This window comes from Fundulus heteroclitus, chromosome 8 (assembly GCF_011125445.2).
Source record: "Fundulus heteroclitus isolate FHET01 chromosome 8, MU-UCD_Fhet_4.1, whole genome shotgun sequence".
Taxonomy (NCBI): domain Eukaryota; kingdom Metazoa; phylum Chordata; class Actinopteri; order Cyprinodontiformes; family Fundulidae; genus Fundulus; species Fundulus heteroclitus.
Genome location: NC_046368.1, coordinates 26,388,476 through 26,407,550, shown reverse-complemented (window position 1 = coordinate 26,407,550; position 19,075 = coordinate 26,388,476). Strand labels below are relative to the sequence as shown.

At 42.0% G+C, this 19,075-nt stretch overlaps 1 protein-coding gene across 16 annotated transcripts in view; it reads right to left on the bottom strand.

The window, feature by feature from the left end:
• Positions 1–224: 224 nt before the first annotated feature.
• mast4 (microtubule associated serine/threonine kinase family member 4) overlaps positions 225–19,075 on the bottom strand; it is a 120,757-nt gene continuing 101,906 nt past the window's right edge. For 15 of the 16 annotated variants that reach the window (XM_036140462.1, XM_036140463.1, XM_021309069.2 and 12 more), the window contains 11 exons: positions 15,402–15,503; positions 14,753–14,875; positions 13,556–13,665; positions 12,808–12,929; positions 12,477–12,691; positions 8,813–9,013; positions 8,180–8,406; positions 7,947–8,069; positions 6,943–7,079; positions 5,882–6,066; positions 225–5,760 (listed from right to left, as the gene is read on the bottom strand). In XM_036140462.1, coding sequence (XP_035996355.1) covers positions 2,276–5,760; positions 5,882–6,066; positions 6,943–7,079; positions 7,947–8,069; positions 8,180–8,406; positions 8,813–9,013; positions 12,477–12,691; positions 12,808–12,929; positions 13,556–13,665; positions 14,753–14,875; positions 15,402–15,503 — 5,030 coding nt within the window. In that variant the 3' untranslated portion in view covers positions 225–2,275. The remainder of the gene's footprint in view (positions 5,761–5,881; positions 6,067–6,942; positions 7,080–7,946; positions 8,070–8,179; positions 8,407–8,812; positions 9,014–12,476; positions 12,692–12,807; positions 12,930–13,555; positions 13,666–14,752; positions 14,876–15,401; positions 15,504–19,075) is intronic. The other variant, XM_036140465.1, reaches the window with a different exon arrangement.

Sequence of the window (19,075 nt, the reverse complement as noted above, 5' to 3'; positions counted from 1 at the left end):
ATAGACTCAGCTCTTCATTGGAAGTTTCTGCGATCAAAACCATAGTGTCTTTCTATTACTCATGCAACAACTTTCTAAACTCTTACCTTTCTTATCTTTCAAAAAAGATTCTTGGTTAGTGTGTCGAGTTCTTTCCTCCCAAGAAGTTTTACATAAAAGTGAGCAAAACATGCATTTTTACTGGACTTCTCACATAAAAAAACAAAAGGAAGAGACTAAACGGATCATTTAGAATCTCATTTTATTTTCAGTATTACGCAACATTAGAAGTATAAATATCTGTTAATATACAACATCTATGACATCCATAGAGCTTTTCTTGGGCAAAATACAAAAACTCAAAACACTTTTATTGCACATTTTCTAAAAGACAAACCATAGAGAGCAAGTTCACCTAATACCAGTGTTGCACACAGAAACTAAGGGACCCGAAGAGACAAGCAGACGAGAAGAACTCGACATGAAGGAACACTGATTACCGCACACAAACGAATATCCTGCTGGCAGGAGGGGGAGGAGGGAGGGGGGGCAAAGGTCTCACATGGCTATCAGCAACATTATCTGAGACACAGAATACAGATTTGGCAAATTAACAATATACAAAATATACATCCATGAGGCTTTGTAAACAAACACTGCATGTGCTTTTAAATGTCTGTCATCATGGGAACAAAAAAAGTGGGGGGTTTATTAAATGAGAATGAAACGTTGGATCTACTTTTAGCTCCTAATTCATTGACTCGGTGATCAAACATTAAGGTGCAGTTTCTTACGATACCTTTACAATATCTAATGCAGGAAAACATTTGATTGGTTCACAATAACATCCCTAAAGTCAATTAATAATTGTCGAGACAGTGTGGAACATTTAGATATACTTTGTGTCAAGGTAAATTTATAGTTTGCACACAAGTAGTACATGAGATTTTTTTTTTTTAACTGTAAATACCGCTAAGAATAATGATCTAAGCTAATTTCAGTTTGTCATACAGGGTTTGTAATTGAAAAGGCATCAATAATAAGGAGAAAAGTGAATAAGGATACATGAGAGCCTGTATAGAGTGGTGTAGAGTATTTGCTCGCCGTGGACATAAACTATGCAAACACTCTTTGTTACATCTTTACCCAAGTGAAGCTTAAGGTTGTATGAAAACAGCACAGACACCCTGACAGTGAGACACTTGAACACCAACCCTTTAAGATGGCACATTCCTCAAGTGACCGAGCATAAGTCCCGAACATGAAAACCCTAAAGGACGTTTGTTTCTTTTCAAATCAGCTGCACGTGTGCAGAGGCGCTTGTTTCTTTCGTCGATCGAACAATCGCCTATCGTTCTTCAATTCGCAGCTAGCCTGAAAACGCGCCAACACGAGTAGAGACATTCTTAGGAAACGCTGATAGCCCTCACAGTTTTTCTTTTTTATAGATATAGATTTATTTATAATGCTACATTTTAAGAAATAGCCCAGTTCGCTCCTCAAGCCGCGTCCCTCTTCAAGTCAGTTTTGGAGCATGTGAAAACATGGGAGACGTCAGAGAGGAGAACACCTTTGATGAGACTTTAGACCACAGAGCAGAACGTCTTCATATCGAGCATACAAACATGACACGGCAAAATCTTTACATATAATACAATCATGTAAGCCAAATGTTTTCCCTGTTTTACAATATCTTATTTACACCGTATTGCATAAAAATCAGAACTATATGTACAGATGTCAAAGGAATGTGAATAAACACAACTCCTTGCCAAGAACAGCAAGAGGTTTTACTTCCCGTGTGTCTAAGGCCCCTTCACTAAGAACCAGAACATGATTCTGTACTTTAAAGATTTAGGTGAACAAGCACAGGACATGGTATATTCCCTCTGTGCGCCACTTGGTGGAAAAATCACTAATCAAATGGGTCATACCGGGCAGGAAACACTAACAGTGGCTAATCTGCTTATTAAAATCATGTGGTCTACTGCATTAAAAGACCTCGGCATCAGGTCCTCCGCGTCCACAGGTAAAAGTGCAATTCAAAATCTTTTATGGCACTAACTCTTCAACACATTGCAGCCTCTGACATTACTGATTGCACAAAGCCTTTGGTGAAGAAAAGAATCAAACCTTGAAACATTCACTTGACTTGAGAAGAGAAACACGAACGTCATCAGCAAATTAAGAGATACCAACACCTATATCGGCATGTAACAGCTTGGCCGGTCCTCAAATAAAACCCAAAAGAAGAAGGCATGACGATGCTGACATGAATCCCTAGAACTTTGTGTTTTTACTTCTTGTTACTGGCGTTACGGGGGGACTCCCTCTGCTGCTTGCACCTGCTACTGTCCTTATCGGAAGTGTCTTTGAGTGCAGATGGAGAAGCCCGGGATGAGTCTCTTTTCGTGGTTTTCTGTGCAGACGTGACCTCTTGAACTGTGTCTTTCTTCTTCTTGTCCACATGCTCCTTCCGGTTGGATGAGGGCTGCTTGTCAAGGGTGGTTTGGGTATCTGGGGGCTTGTGAGTATCCTGTTTGAGAGTGTCCTTAGCTGCCTTGACCACAGGCTCAGAGCTGAACTTGTCTAAGGAGTCTCCTTGGCTCAGCAAGTACACGTCCTTTTTCACGGCAGGCTTTGGCAGCACCGGTGGAGGGTTGGGAAGAGGGATGACCTCCGATGGCCGGGCCTTTTCGAGCTGCTGAAGCTGAGGTGAAGAGAGAGGCAAGGTGACATCTTTTGGTTTAGATTCAGGATGAGCTTGGTTTTTGGGTGAGCGATCTTTTGGTTTTGCATCAACATTTTGCTTGATAAGCGGAGATGATGATGTGGTTTTAGGAGGGAGGGGTTTTGGCTTTGAGTCCGCAGGGTCTTTTATGGTAGCAGAACTCTTGGGCTGAGTCACCTTTTGCTTGGGCGACTGTGTTGGCCGAGCTGGTTCTTCCTGGTTCATGCTGCCCCCGATGGACAGCAATGAAGCCTCTCCATGTTTAGTGTCCTTGGTTGCTTGAACATTTGTAGTAGTGGCTTCAGCCTCTTTAGGGTGTTTTGAGCTTGGGCTTCCTTTAACCATGGGGACAGGGGGAGTTGTGCTGCGAGACTTAAATTCAGGTGGACTTGAGTCCTTCACAGATGGAGGACCTGCAGGTTGTTGTTCAGGTCTAGATTTACCCTTTACACTCAAAACATTTTCGTTTGGAGCTGATACTTTTGTAGACTGGACCACAGTGTTTTCCTTTACTGCCTTCTTATACTCTGAATCACAGGGTTTGTGCTGGGCTTTTTCAGCTGGACAGTGTTTGGGGGGCTGCCCAAGATCTTTCAAACACATCGAGTTCTTTGATAAAATTACAGGAACTTCTTTCTTCGGGAACAAGTCAGGCGAGTCTCCTGCAGACGCAGAGTTAGGCTTCTTGCTCACATTCATTTTGTCTTTTGTTGCAGGATTTAGGTTAGTGTCTGTGTTTTGCTCTAACTTGGAGGAATAGTCACAGAGTTCTCTGTCTGCTCCTCTACTTGACGGTGCAGCTTCTTCACTGGCAGATGTTTCACAGGCGGCGTTAGGACTTAAGCAGCTGGATTTATGATCACGCTCAGAAGATAATGCTGATGTTGTGACAGAAAAGCTCATCTGTGGTTCTGAGGAGCAGATGTCGAGCGCTTGCTGTTCTGAAAGCACATTCTCTGGACTGAGCTCAGAAGCAGAGACGTTCTGTACAGGTCCTGCACGCACAGGGGTTACAGCAGATATGGTTTTCTCAGCACTCTGATGCCGACCTGTATGCAAACCAGAGTCTGTGCTCTGCCTGTCCGGTGCTGGAGCTCGATCTATCTCTACTTGTGCTGGAGTTTTTAACTTTGCATCCAGTTTTACTGAACTCAAAGATGCCACTACTTGGGACCCGTGTTTATTTTGTGATGTAGTGTCTGCTGGGTATTCCTCTTGCTCTGCTTCATCCTCCTGATCTTCATTGCTTACTTCCCGTATGGAAGGGGTTTTCCCACTGGAGGAGAAGTGGGAGGCGTGTCGGGGGCCTCTGTGGTCATGAGCTAAAGGGGAAGAGGCCTTGACACTGACACGGCTTTCTTGTTTGACTCCTGAAGGCTTCAATGAGTCTCTGTGTCTGTCTTGTGTCTTTTCTCCACTTGAACTGATTTTAATGTCTGCCGCCGCGGCATTCGGCTGATCTTTTGACACAGCTCCGCTGGCTACAGGAGAAACGGCCTCACTGCTTGGTAAACAGGTCAGAGAGGTTTTCATCTTATCAGCTTTCACTTGGGGGATAGTGATCTGCCTCTCAGTTGGACTTTTGAGCCGTACTGAAGGACTCACAGAGAGAGCGTCACTTGTGTGGTCTGTCATCTTGGAGAGACAGTTCTCAGTCTTGGAGACCCTCGGTCCTGAAAGCAGAGCGATGTCCAGAGTCCCCTCCAGAGGTTTAAGCGAGGAGACGTGGCGTCCCTCGAGTTTGTACTCTGATGAAGTCTTTCTCAGCGGCGTCTCAGCAGAGGAAATGAGCTGGAGTTTCTCCACAGCGCTCCCCTCCCTCCCTGAGAAAAGTTTCGGGGACAGACCTTCGGGGTTTGAGTGAACACTGCCTTTCATGTGGTCATGGGACAAGACCGTGTCCAGCTGGAGGCTTTTGGACCTCATGGAGGCAAAATGGAGGTTCTCATGGAGGCCGGACGACAGTCGACACATGCAGTCCTCCCTGTCTTCAAATGACAGCCTTTTCCTGGTGAACTCAATGCTTGGAGCTTTGAAGTCTAGTCTGTCGGGCTTCAGGGCGTCTTTCCCCTGCCAAGAGTGCTGCCGCTCTGTGTGAGGAACGCAGGGAGATGACCGGGTGCTTCCTTCGCTCTCACAGCTGCCACTGGAAGCTTCGGGGAAGCCTTCAGAGGCTCGTGTGGACAGTTTCTTATACAGGACATCTTTAAGCGTTGTGCTAGCAGCTTTGATTTCCAGACCTGACTCTGGGCTGATCTGGGCTTTGTTCTGGGTTGGAAAAAGGAAACATTCGTCCCTCTCATCGCCACACAGAGGCATTGAGTCCAATTCAAGCAGAGCATCTTGTTTCTGCAGAGACTCCCTCCTCTCTGGCCAGTCCTGCCTTTTAACCACCATCTTGAATTTCAGTTTTTCTTTGTCAAGCTCCTCCACAGACTCCTGTCTGCTAACCTTACGACCGACGGGCCTCTTTAAGCAGCCTTGCTCAACGGGCCGCAGCCGATTGACGAGCACGGGCTCACTAGCCGTTTCGTCCACACTCTGCAACATGGCGCAGTCTCGCTCAGAGGACCTCAGCTCCTCGTCCTGCACCTCCTCCTGGGTGACCTCCAAGCTGTGTTTTCTGGTACAAAGGTGTTTCTTCTCCCCTGCGTAGGACGGCGACAGCTTCTCCTCAGACTGGACACGCTTCAGGAGAGGCGAGCGAGGCGGCTCAGCATTTTTAGGGCAGGCGATATGGCGCACGATTGTGGGAGGGGAGTGTATTTTGGCTGGGAAAGATTGCGTTGCCTTGGAGAGTGCTACAGGATGTCCACTGAGAAGCGGAGAGGGTGAGCGCTGAGGAGATGTCGGCTGCGGCGTGGGCGAAGGCGTACGGGCCAAAGGAGAGAGGGGAATGCTGCCGGCAGACTTCCGGCGCCCCTGGCGGAGCCGCTGGCCCGGCAGCTTGGGGCCGAGTCCGTGCAAAGTGCTGGGACGAATGTGGCCTGAGCCTGCCGGCGAGTTTGGAGCGCTGGAGCTGGGAGAGCTGCTCTGGGAGGAGTTACCACCTAGGATTCACAAGCACAAGACACAACGGACATCGGTAAATACGAGGCATTTACAGTAAAATACTCTAAAAGAGACGTCGTGGTTTTTTTTTTTTTTCAAAAGTTGAGATCAGCTCTCCACCTGACTGTGTGAAATCTGGTGCAGTTCTGAGGGCGGCGGTAGGGGAGCGAGGGGAGAGACTGTGGGTGGGAGAGCCAGGCAAACTCTCACCGGATGACAGAGAGTGGTTCAGGGAGGAGAAGCTGCGGCTGGTGTGAAGCAGAGGAGAAGGCTGCATGGCAAAACGCTTGAAGATGGAGCGCCGCCTGAAAAAGCAAACGTATAAAAAAAATCATTCCTCTGAAAACTTAAAAATGGATTTAAAGTTGCTCACAGAACTCTGAATGGTGCACTGAAAGTTTGAACCCATTTACTCCAATACCACTAATCTGGTGCAACCAACCGCCTTCAGATTTTGGCACAACACTAACGCCACAAAGGCAAGGGTCACAGCTCGGGTCAAAATTACACTTTTCAGGCTTGAAAAACAAAAACAAAACTTTTCAGCCAACATTCAGAAAAATAACACTGCATATCAGTCTGAGCATACCATTCCCACAGTGAAACATGGGAGTGGCAGTATAATACTGTGGGGATGCAGTAAAAGGGAAGCTGTTCAGATAACATGGGAAGGTGGGTGGAGTGACAGTAAATACAGGCTTATCCTGGAACACAAAACCTAAATTCAGCTGAGAATCTGTGGCAACACATTGATGTTTATAGAATCAAGGCTAACTGAGAGAAGCTAGATCATAAACACTGGAGAAATCAAATTCTTCTTTTAGCAGAGTTCAAAAACTTGCAGCTGTAACGTTAGTGAAAGGTGATTGTAGATAATAAATTCACATTATTTTCCTTCTACTTCAGCTACGCACCGCTTTGAGTTGGCTATCATTTTAAATCCTTAAAAACACCCTGACATTTTCGTCTGTAAAATGAGCAACTTGTTTGTTAAACAAGAACAAATTATATTTGTATCTCCACACAAACAGCAGGAATATAGTTTACATGTTCTGATCCACTCCTTGTAATAGCTAAATTTAACAGGGATAAGTACCGAGGCGCCAGATTCTGAAACTCTGGTCACAGTTTGCAGATTCCTGATAAAATGAAAAAGTAAAATACGTCAATAAATTCTCTACCTTTCGGGTGTCTTCTCCTTTTTGGCCTTCTTTCCACATCTCACCATCTTGCTCCTGTAGCTGTTCCTCCTGGCTGGGCCAGTTTTTATGGATGTGTTTTCAAAAGGAGTGGTAGAGATGGCCACTTTGCTTCCACTCTGAAAGCAAAACAACATTCTTGTGAGCAAGGAAACTAGTAGTAATAAAAAAAAAACAAAAAAAACCAATAACTTGCCTACGGTGGCTTGCACAAGCATTCACACCTCTTGCAATATTTCATGTTACAACCATTAACTTCAAAATGTTTTACTGGGACGAACAAAGTGGTGTACACAGCAAACTTGTAAATAAATGTGTTCTGTTTAGATGAAAAGCGTAACAGTTTGACCTACATACAAAAACCAACATGTAGTGTAAATCTAATACTACACATCAATCAAAAAATAAATAAAAATCACTATTCCCACTGTGGAACATGAGGGTGGCAGCATCATGATGTGGGGAAGTTGTTCTAAAGCTAGTCAGAGTAGGTGGATGGAGATCAAATACAGCGCCATCCTTGAAAAAAATGTCATGTAGCAAAAGATCCAGATGAATTACAACCTCACACATACAGCCAGATCTACAATATAGTTTACAACAAAGGCGATCCATGTATCAGAATGGCCTAGTCAAAGTCCAGACCTGAATCCAATTGAAAAGTTGAAGCAAAAAACAAATGCTTGTATGGATCTATAGATGCATTGCTTTATGTTAAAACCTAAAGAGATTGCTGTTTACTCTTTTTGCTTTATAGACTTCATGTTGAATGGAAAGCACCAACTCGTCCACATAAGCATCTAAATGCAAAATAACTAGAGCTTTTCTTTCATTTTGCTCATATGTTGTCCTCAGCTAAATTATTTAAATGCTCTGAGCACAAACCCAGCATGTAATGTTTCTGGTAAACTGAGCAGATGTCTGCTTGGAAACCATAACTCCCATGTAAACGGCCCCAGTCGCAATGTAAAGACAGTCATCGTCACCTTCAGCAGGAGCTCCACCACTTCTGTGTGGACGAGACCATGAACAGGTTCCCCGTTCACGTGAGTAATCAGGTCTCCAGCTTTGAGTCCTGCTTTCTGTGCCGGCCCAGCATCTTCTACATTCTGATTCACAAAAACAACCAACAATAATCATATTTCCATCTCAAAACATCGTTTTTTTTTTTTACAGAATAGTAGCTTAAGATTACTATCGCTGCATGGATAGTCCTTACCCAGACCATGTGATAGACCGTGTAAATGTCACTGTCACACGCGTACACTCTGATTGCCCTCAGTGTGAAGCCAAACTTCTTCCCAGAGCTGTGGATGGTGATCGGCTGCCGTGGGTTGGTGGTGCAGAGGGAGGAGTCTCTGCTCGGAGAGGAATCTCTGGAGGACGGGTCCGAGGAGAGGGAGTAAGGAGAAAGGGGGCTGGCTAGTGGAGACACCCCAAAGATATCTGGAAAAAATAAGAAACAATCACCACCTGAGAGGCTTCTTTTATTTAATCAGTCAGACTTAAATCATGCCTGGAGTCAGCACTGAGGCGTTGCTGTCGAGCTGCTGGGATGAAGCTAATAGGATTTTATATCCCAGCAGCAAGGATCTCTTGCCCCAGGCCTAAGCGTGCATTTTGTTCATTATTGGCTTGGACTCGCCTGTTTTCTCACAGTCAGTCTGTAAAATGGATCTCACAGCAGATGTCAAGCTGGGCCACTTCTGCACAGATCTATAAAGAGCTTTCTCTGAGGCGCTCAGCTTTAATATGATATGTTATCACTTAGAGCTCGCTGTGAGGGACAGCTCTTTACAGTGAAAATCTGTATATGACTGTGTCCCGTTTGTATGTAGAATAATTGGCTTACCACCAGGGATCATCAGGGAAAGGGCTCCTGTTGACACAGACTTGTGGACTTTAGCCAGAGGTTTGGTCTTTTCTGCGGCGGTTTCTGGTCGCAGAGAGGAGGTCCGAGCCCCCTGATTCGTAGAGGCGTGGCTGGTACCATCGAGGGTCTTTACCTCCTCGCTTCTAGGTGTCAGCTGGTCCAGATGCTCGGAGAAGCTGCCTATTTATTGCATTACAGAAGAAGGCATAACAGTGTTACTACTGAAGAAGCTAGTGGATAAAAATTAATTAGGAAACGTTGTTTACATTTAGAGTTTGGAGAACAAAAGGCGCTTCTGTGCTTTCTTATAAGGAGCAAGAAAAGAAGGTCCTGAGAGGTAGAACAATTTTTTGTTTTATTCAAAGGCATGGCAAAGATTTAAATCTTCAATAAATAGATCTTATAGAGCCAGGGTCTAGATTTGTTCCTGATTCAACACAAATGAATCACTCTCCTGAGGAGGTAACTAAGCCATCAGGAGCCTTGCGACTGGAGTTAGACACCTGTGTTATAGAGCTACATTTAATCTAAATCCAATCTAACAAAATATCTGAACTTGAAGCTGTTACTGTTTCTTGAACTAACGCCTCAATGTGTAACATTTAAAGTGAGGCAGTTCCAGAAATCAAATTATTATCTAAGACTAGAGCTGTATCAAAAATCATCAAATGGTACACTAAACATGGAGGCACAGCCACCAGAACGCAGCAAACCTGTGTGCTTTTGAAGTACCATTAAAATACTGCACTGGTGTTAAAAAAAAGTTGAACCAATGTCTGTTTTAATGTGCATCTCATTTTAAAGGCTTTATCTCACCACTATAAACCTCTTGCACATCTTTTACATAAGCTTTTGTCGCTAGCTTGACAGTTAGTGCACTGGATTTTGAATTTTCTTTTACCAAAATATGACGGAAATAGAAGTAGCCAAAAACTCTGCACATGTTGCCAATAGGGGGCAGTGTAGCAAGAGGAAGAGGCTTTCTGCTAAAAACTAATAAATGAGAACTGCAGCTGACCGAGCAGCTGAATGAGCTGCCTGGTGACCCAGTTTGGTGCAATGTCATTTTTATATAATGCTGCATGTGTTTAGCAGAGAAACTCCTTTTCTGTAGTGTTTTTGTGTTGAGAGACTTTGGTATTTATTATAACTGATAATTTTACTGACAATGTCAAAGTAAACATGCAGCATGTTGCCTACATGTTGGCTACAGAAACAGCATTGTTATTTACATAAAGCTCCTTAACTATGTCCGTTATGACTATAAATCTATAAGGACTATGCTGAGAGATATTGTCTTTCATCCTTTATTACAACAGAACTGAATGAAAGGATTGTACACCAGTTTACTGGATAACATAGCTATTAGCCAGCCACCTAAGAGCACACCACTGCATTTTCCTGCTAATGTGACTCAATGACTCTTGCCCTTTTGTTCCTTTCTGCTTAATGTTCGTTTGGAGTGCAACATGATGGACGGCTTAAGTCTGCAAATATGCTGGTTGCATGTTTGTCTGATTAAGATGAATTTGTGAGGACATCTCTGAGCTAAAACTGTCCTCAACACTGGAATGTGACATATATCTGCTTCTGTTGATTTAAGCTATTCTTTAATATTCACACAAAACTTGGCAGCATAACATTTTGGCCTGCTTGAAATAAAACAAGCAAGCAAGCAAAGAGGCTAATGAAAAACAATCCCAACTCCTACATACATATTACTATGTGAGCAGAAGGTTTTGTAATTTTCCATATATAGTGAGGAAGAGCGTTTTCACCATAGGACTCAGAAAATGTGACCCTGACGTACTTATCTTTGTCAAAATACATCAACATTTTAGATGTGTTAATTTGATTTTTTCTACTCATTTAAACTAATTCTGTGAAGAAAATCATATGGGAGAAGACCTCTAATAATTTTTAAACAAATCTATTAAACGATCCATAACAAAAAAATATTTTCATTCACCTTACAGCCCAATTTTATCGGATTTGACTGATGCAATGACATGCACAAATTGGCCTCAATGACTTGCACAGTAATTATATATATATATATATATATATATATTAGGGCTGGGCAAGTTAACGCGTTAATTTCGCGTTAACTCATTAGACTATTAACGGCGATATTTTCTTTAACGCGCATTAACGCATGTTGCTCACATGCTTTTATTTTGTGAAGGTCTGTTGCTGCGGTGTAGGGGTTTGAATCAGAACAGTAGGTGGCGATAATGCGCCAATAACCTCGCTGTCAGCCAAGCCTCAGATTCAGAGGAAGAAAGGTGCTGGCCGGAAAAAAAACACAGCTGACATGCGGAAGGCGGTGTTTCCCGCAGGTACCGCGAGCGAGCTTAGGCGAGGCGAGGCGGTGACTTGGCGAATGGAACAAGTTTTGTGCGGAGCGGAGCGGAGTCTGCATCGACGCCGTCGGTGAAGTCGCTTCTCGTTTCAAAGTATCCATGTATTTTTGCCTGTTTTCCCCCTGCCATTCACTATATGCGCGCGAGAAAGCAACAACAAAAAACCGCGTGTCAACGTCAAATAAACGCAGATATAGAGTTAGCAAGCATTTCAGTTTAAAGTTCTTCCAGCATGGAATATGACAGAAACAAGTTAGTTGGAACCACTGCCAAGTTAAACTTTGGTATTGAACATAAAATGGTAATGCTGCTCCCTGCTGTTACCTCAGAAATTGCCTGTTTTTGGTAGATTTTTTTCCCATAAAGAGAATTCCCTGTCAGTGGCAATAAGCTTTAATTTATTATTATTGCTATTTTTTGTTTTACATGTTTAAGTTGAGCTTTACACTAAATATGTGTTACTGATAAGTGCTACAAATGTTACAACACTTTTGTTCATATGGCAGCAGAACATTAAAATAAAAGTGCTCTTTACACTACTTTTGAATTCATTCATGGAGTTTGTAAATACAATGCGATTAATCGCGATTAATCGCGATTAATCAGTGCGATTAATCGCGATTAAATATTTTAATCGTTGCCCAGCCCTAATATATATATATATATATATATATATATATATATATATATATATATATATATATATATATATATATATATATATATATATATATATATATATATATATATATATATTTATATATATATATTAGGGCTGGGCAACGATTAAAATAAATGTAACTTTTATTTATTTAACTTACTAGGTCTATTGTTGCTAGCGCGAGGGATGCTTTACATGAACCTAGAGTACGTGCAGATCACAGAGTTTGCTACGTCTGAGTATGAGGTGGCCTTTGCATGAATGCACTTCTAGTTTCAACATTACAGTCAGGCAGTCTTGTAGACAGCTCAGGGGTCTGATCAGGCAGTGACAAAGTGTACTGTAATGCTCCGAATAACCATTGAGCAGAGCGGCTTTGTTGCTAACCAAAAAGTCGTAGTTTCACATTTTTACAGATTTTTGAGCGCATTGTACCACATAAAACCAGTTAGTAATCCCAACTTTAATCATAAATAAGGCGCACCGTACTATGAGGCGCACAATCAGTGCACCTCATGGTCTACGACATACGGTATTTTGTGTGGCTGATTATTTTTAAACCAAAGGAACGTATCACGTTTCTGTGGAGGGTAATTTGTATTTATACAGGGATTCGTACCAGAGAGCGTGGCTCCACTGTGAGTGCTGCCAGGAGTGACAACATCGGGCTCATCCTGCGGCAGCTCCCCGATAGAGAACGACACCTTGCTGGGGTTGCTGAGGCCTGAGGTGTCGTCGCCTTCGCTCTCAGCCGAGATGGCAAACTTGGGTAGTAAACTGGGTCGAGGGACCTGGTTCGTACTGTCCGTGTCTGTTGAGTGGGACAGCGAGGGCCTGGATAAAAGAACAGCAGATTCTTATGAACAATGCGGGAGCGGATTGTTTAAACATATTTATATTCAGCTGGGCCTCGTTCATCTGACTTTCAGTACTGATGGAAATGCTCCTACATTTCAGCAAAGTCTGGCGTCCAGCTCAGAGAGTCCACAGTCAGCGGGCTTTCACTCTTCTTCTCCTCCGTCTCTCCCTTCTCCTCCAGATGCCCTCGGGACAAATCCAAGCTGCTGTAGACCTGACAAACAAACATGGCTTCACGTCATTGTACGCAGGCCAGGATGCAAAATCGTTTATCTATGAGCAGATACTTCAACTAAATGCAACAATGCATCATGAAAAGGCATGAAAATCTACTACAGTAATAATAACATACAAATGGACAAAAATCTTAAATGAATGCCATGATTGTGTTTGTGTTATGCACACATGATTTCTTATTTAAAGTGAAAACTTCCAGCGTAGCTCAACATTTCCTCTGAGACACCCAGCCGCTTTTTCAGACTCACTGTAATGTTTTGTTTTGATGTGAGGCGGGAGCTTACTGCAATGCAGCATGACTCTCGGCTTGAGTGACTGTACCGTTCACACATGACAACAACCAAAACACAGATCTGATTTGCAAGTAGAAAATGTATGCAAAGCTGAAATCAACGTTGAATGCAGTGGGGGGTGAGAAGAGAACAAGCAGGGGGGAAACCAAGGTTTTTAGACAATTACCATATGAAGCCCTGATTTGTTTCCCATGAGAGAACGACGGGGACGGCGGCTCATTTACATCACTAATGTTTTTTGGCAGCGAGCATGATGCTCATATACCACCCTGAGACCAAAACAATGTGAGGACAGAGATTAAAGAGGCACCTTAGAGAATCTGTGAGAACAGGAGGAGAACTGCCGCAGCTCCACATTGAAGTCTTCATCATTTGTGTCCTCTTCCTCCGTCTCTAGGTGATGGTATCTCTCAGAGCGAGCTGGAAAAGACAGGTTTTTCATTTTAATTGTTTTTCCACAGCATTTATTTCTTACGTTATTTCTCTGCCAAGGAGAGAGCTGAGTCAGAGAGCAGCAGAGCACGATCAGTGCCGTTTGTCAGCAACAAAGCCTTCCTTTGAGGAGAGAGACAGACAACAGTGCAAAACAAGGGTTGGCCTTGGCTCAGGATTTGCTCTCAAATATCTATTTTTTTAGTCTCCCATTCAGTCTTCCAGTGCCCCCCCCCCCCCCCCACCAAGAACTTATTTTCTCCCATCTTAAACCGACGGATAGAAAATAAAAAAACGTGTGATAATAAAAACTGACTGTAGCCTTGTGGATGCACCATGGATTTTGCAGCACCAATCAAATAGGTAGATTTACCACAAAAAAACAACACCACACGATTAGGATCACTGGAATTTAGCAAGATTTTCTTACTCACAATGTAATTCTGAGTAAGGAAGCCAGCATTACTTTTTCATTTTGAAAAACAATTTTAATTATGAGCCAAGCAGAGAAAAAGAGATTTTAATTTTCAGAGACGTTTCCAGGTGAGTTTTGCACACTTTTTTTTTTTTTTTTTTTAAGATCGATATACATATAAATCTAACTTTTAATTCAAGCGGGACACCTAATTTGTTTTTATACAAATGTAGCACTTGCTGCCGTCTTCAACACATAATTACCGGGGACATTCTACTAAATAAAGGCTGCATGTCAACCGTTTCAGGCTGTAACAGCATTTGTATTCATCCCTTTGATATAATACTTTGTTGATCAACCTCTTGCTGCCATTACGGCTGCAAGTCTTAAGGGATATGTCTCCACCTGCTTTGAACGTCTACAGACTGACTGCCTAAGCTCCAGTCTGAGATTCTTTGCCTGCCTACAACATGTTTCCAACCAGTACTGCCAACTATTTTGCCTTTTTTTACTTAAATCTTCCAACCAACTCGGCTGAAGCTCCAATCCGTCTGTTCATCAAGCGTTCCACCCGACAGTCACATGCGAACAAGACGTGGCGATACTAAAAAAAAAAAAAGCTTCCGTCTATATTTTCTGTTTTGATAACAGGTAACTCACTGTCAAAGTAGCTTGTGTCGTCTTCGGACTCCAGCTGAGGAATAAACTCCGCCTTTTGTCTCAGCAGGCCATTCCAGTCCAGGTTGTGGAAAAACTGATGCTGCTTCACTTCAGCTGCTCCTCCTGTTGGTGGGATGAATGCAGGTATTATAGGGGGAAAAATGTGCAAATCACTAATAGTTTAACACAAGAGGTGAAGGAACGCTAACGCTGCGTTTCCTTTTTCCCTTGTGGCTGCAGGACAAACTGATCTAATGACCATAAATTATACTGGAGAATTTCTTGCCTGTGACATTTAGGGCTACAGCAGAAAGGCATTTGCTCGAGCTGTCCTCCGACTGAACAGGTCAAGCGGATCAAAGTGATAAAAGGGTTTTGACCCAGGTCATGGTCACTTTTACAAACTGCAGATTCTCCTAGCGCTGATCATGCATGGAATTGGATTCATACACAAGCAAGGGAATAATTGCAATTGATTAAAGCTGGGGAGTTCAGTGAGCCACACAATAAACTACTCTGCTGTAGGATGACCTCAGCTCCTTCCTCTGTGGCTTAGAATAATGAGCATGTGCTGAGGTGGCAAACAAGAACTGGCCCTGTTTTACCTCCGTAGGTCTCAAAGGATTTCTGGATGTTCAAGGTTTCTCACCTGCACCCATCCTTTCTAGAGGATTCTGTCTCAGCAGCAGGGTGATGAGCTCCTGAGACTCAGGAGGTGGAGCATCCTCACCATCAGGCCAGTTGATCTCATCTACAAACATTATGCACATCATTAGTTAGAATACCACCGTGAATACAAACACCATGGAAATGTGCTTAACCTCTATTTTATAAGGAAAGTCAGGCTTTCCTCACCTCAAGGTTAATCTTAAACTAAGATAGGATCCAATATAAAGTGTCTCACTGAAGTGTTTAAGTTTTTCAAATTAAAAACAACAAGCACTAATGTATCCTTTGATGATGTTATGTTATGGAGCAACCTAAAGAAGTGCAAGAGTAAGGTGGAGGTAAAAGTATCCATACCTTTTTAAATTTATGACAAATAAATATCTGAGTTTATTTGTATTCAACCCCATTTATTTTAATAACCCTAAATAAAATCCATTGCTTCCCACTGCGTTCAGACGTAAAGTAACTAGTAATTGGAGCCTACCTGCGTGTAACTTAATCTTAGTTTAAATCCAGAGGTTGAAGGCCTCAGAGATTTGTTAGACAACATTAGTGAGCAAAGAGCATCGTGAAGAAAAATGAACCAAAACCTGCACATCACCCTGAACACACCCTCCCTACAGTGAAACATGGAGAAGATCATTTTAATGCTTTACGGATGCTTTAGTAGACATATTTACGGTCCTTTCATTCCCACAACTGGTACAGATCATTAAGCTTTAGATACTAACGCTCAGGGTGATAGGGACACCGTCATGGGACTGAGAAAAATGTGCTTCAATCAATCAATCAATCAATATATATATATATATATATATATATATATATATATATATATATATATATATATATATATATATATATATATATATATATATATATAGCAACAAGGGCTGGGTAATATATTACTCTAAATAAGGGCTGAGTTGTCCCTTACTGACTTTTCCCCCTAATTCAGAAAGTTAATGTTAAGTTTGTCAAATTGAAATTAATCATGTTTTGTCATTACCCAGAAAGAAGCTGCGGTATTGAAAATGGTTTCGAGTATGGAATGTTTTTCCTAGCATCGGTAGTGAGTTTGAAGCTTTTAGATCATGAAAACCCCAGTATGCAAAATGCTTGGGTGAACAGTAATGTTCGTCAGCAAGGAAATTAATTTATTGGTGCCTTGATCAAAGGGTGATTTGATCATAAATAATTTATGATATTGTCGTATGATGCATGTTGCCTTATATATGGATTTAAACAAATTTATTCAGCAATCACATTGTGACGTAATTATAATGATTTAATATTTAGCTGTTTTTGGTATGACAAAGTTTTTAAATTTGCTTTTGCTCTCATTGCACTGTCATCTTCAAGCCTTTGTCAGGGTCATGTGGAACAATTATGTGATTGATAAGGCTATGAATATTGATCACTGAACCAAGTTCAGAGTCTCAAGATAAATCCAAACAATATTGGGATATGAATACTGTCGTTAACATCTGTGTGGTCTGATTATTGGACAGAGGAATTTGTATTTGTAAACTATCAGGCAAAAGGTGGCTTTATTTTGCAATTGAACTAACTGAGTAAAGATTGCTTGCACTGCTAGAATATGTGGGAAACAAACTTCACCATCTGTTGCTTTTGTCCTGCTGTTACAAGAAGAGAGCCTGACTCACTATTTACTTTTACATCAAAGGGTTGATCGTTATTATAGAGATGGAGAACAAATCTTTAAATATGTCAATATATATCATGCATTTTGATAAACCCCAACAGTATTGGGATATTAATTTGAGATCCAAATACTCAGCTCTAATTATCACAATAATATCACAATGTAATTCTTTCTGATATTCGGCAGCCGTAACATATCAGGCAGAATCAGCTGTTGTGCTATCATATGTTGAGCATGTGCAGTTCTGTTGATCTGAGTAAACCTGTATATTTATTCCCTAGATTTTAATTTGATTTAATTAATTTCATTTTGCATCAGTTTGGACCTATGAGCGGCCTGCGATGGGACAGTCATATTCCAGGCGTGAACGATGGCAGCTCTTATTGATAGACTGTCTACCATGTTCATGCTTTGCTGCTCTGCGCCTGCACTGACACATTTCCAGATGGTTCTGTGTGACAAACCATCTGGCACGTCAGGTCGGCATATCAGTCAAACAGCTGGACGTTTTTTTCTAGACAGAAACTTAAAACTGCTCTAAACAACTAACCTAAACAGCTATTACACCTTTCAGTTTCAAGCGCCTCCTTAATGGTACCACCACTAGCAAATCCAACTTAACCTTTTAATTAATGATAAAGGATAAAAAATGAAGGAATTTGTGTATGCTTCCGTTTTCAGTGAAAAGTCTCATAAGCTGAAAACAGATGTTTAAAGCCCTGTCTGTGTCATGTTGATGTCGACTCGGAGCGCTATTTTGTCCCCCCATTTTAATCAAATCTGGACACAGGTTATGAATATGTATGTACGTCCCGAGGCCACAGTCGAGTGTGTTCAGGCTGTTCCAGGCCTCTTTAATTAACGGTTACCCTCAGAGACTCGCCGTGGTTTGATTGAGAGCAAACCAAATCCGTTATGGCATGCCATTCATTTCCATGTCCCACATGATGGCTCTCATCCAACAGCTCAACATATAGCAACACAATTCACTGGGAACTGCAGCGATTACAATAGAACGCCTCGTATTTCAGGAAGAAGCTCTCTGAGCTGCCACCAGCAGAGTGACTTCATAATGTTCAAACTTAACATGTGGTCTTGAGCCAAAATTAGAGTCGCTTTGTGGCATCTGCTTTCCTAAAGGCCAATGGAGATATTTCAGTCTTCAATAAACATTAAAAATGAGTGTGGTCCCTATGCATAATGGTTAATTCACATGTTAGTTAGGAGTGGGAATTTCACCAGTGCATCTCTGAGCATCAGAAATTGTGCTACCCACTATGATTGTGTATCCAACAAGATGACATGTCGTTTTTTTAATTCCTAAAAAAAAATAAACTTCTTAAATTATGTACATTAAATCAATGATGGGGTTCAGATTATGGTAATTTAAGAGTATATTCAATGTGCACAATGCATTAACGTAAGAGAATAAATCAGCCAAAATCTCATGCATGTATGGAAAATGAACAGCTTTCAGTTGTTGGCGACTAGAACCAGACCTCCGAGGCTTTATGCCGCCATGTGGTGTTTGGAGATAAATCCTGACAGCTGCATGCAAATATGCTCAAACTGAGCTGAGATTTGTTGTGATGCAGCACAGGCAGCATCAATTACACTTGGTGATTGTTGGATTTTCCCTTTGACTAGGTCCCAGCTTCAGTCGGTGTCGTGCAAATGTGCACAACAATAAGATTACATGACTTGGCTAGAGTATCTGCCTGTGCTGGTGTCGGTCTAAATAGGTTTTTTCGGATTTGTTTTCCTGATTTAGAACAAATGTGTGTCAAGAACGATCAAGACTTTGGGAATACAGATCCACAAAATGAGAAATGCGAAAAGACATCAGCTGGTGACTGGAATTGGATGTTTTTCAGCTTGACCGGCAATTTGGAAACTCGAAAATGAAATCTTTTTATATATCCCAGAATGCATCATTCCTAAGAGCTACCAGGTCTAGGCAACATGAATGTCTTAAGTGTTGAAATCTT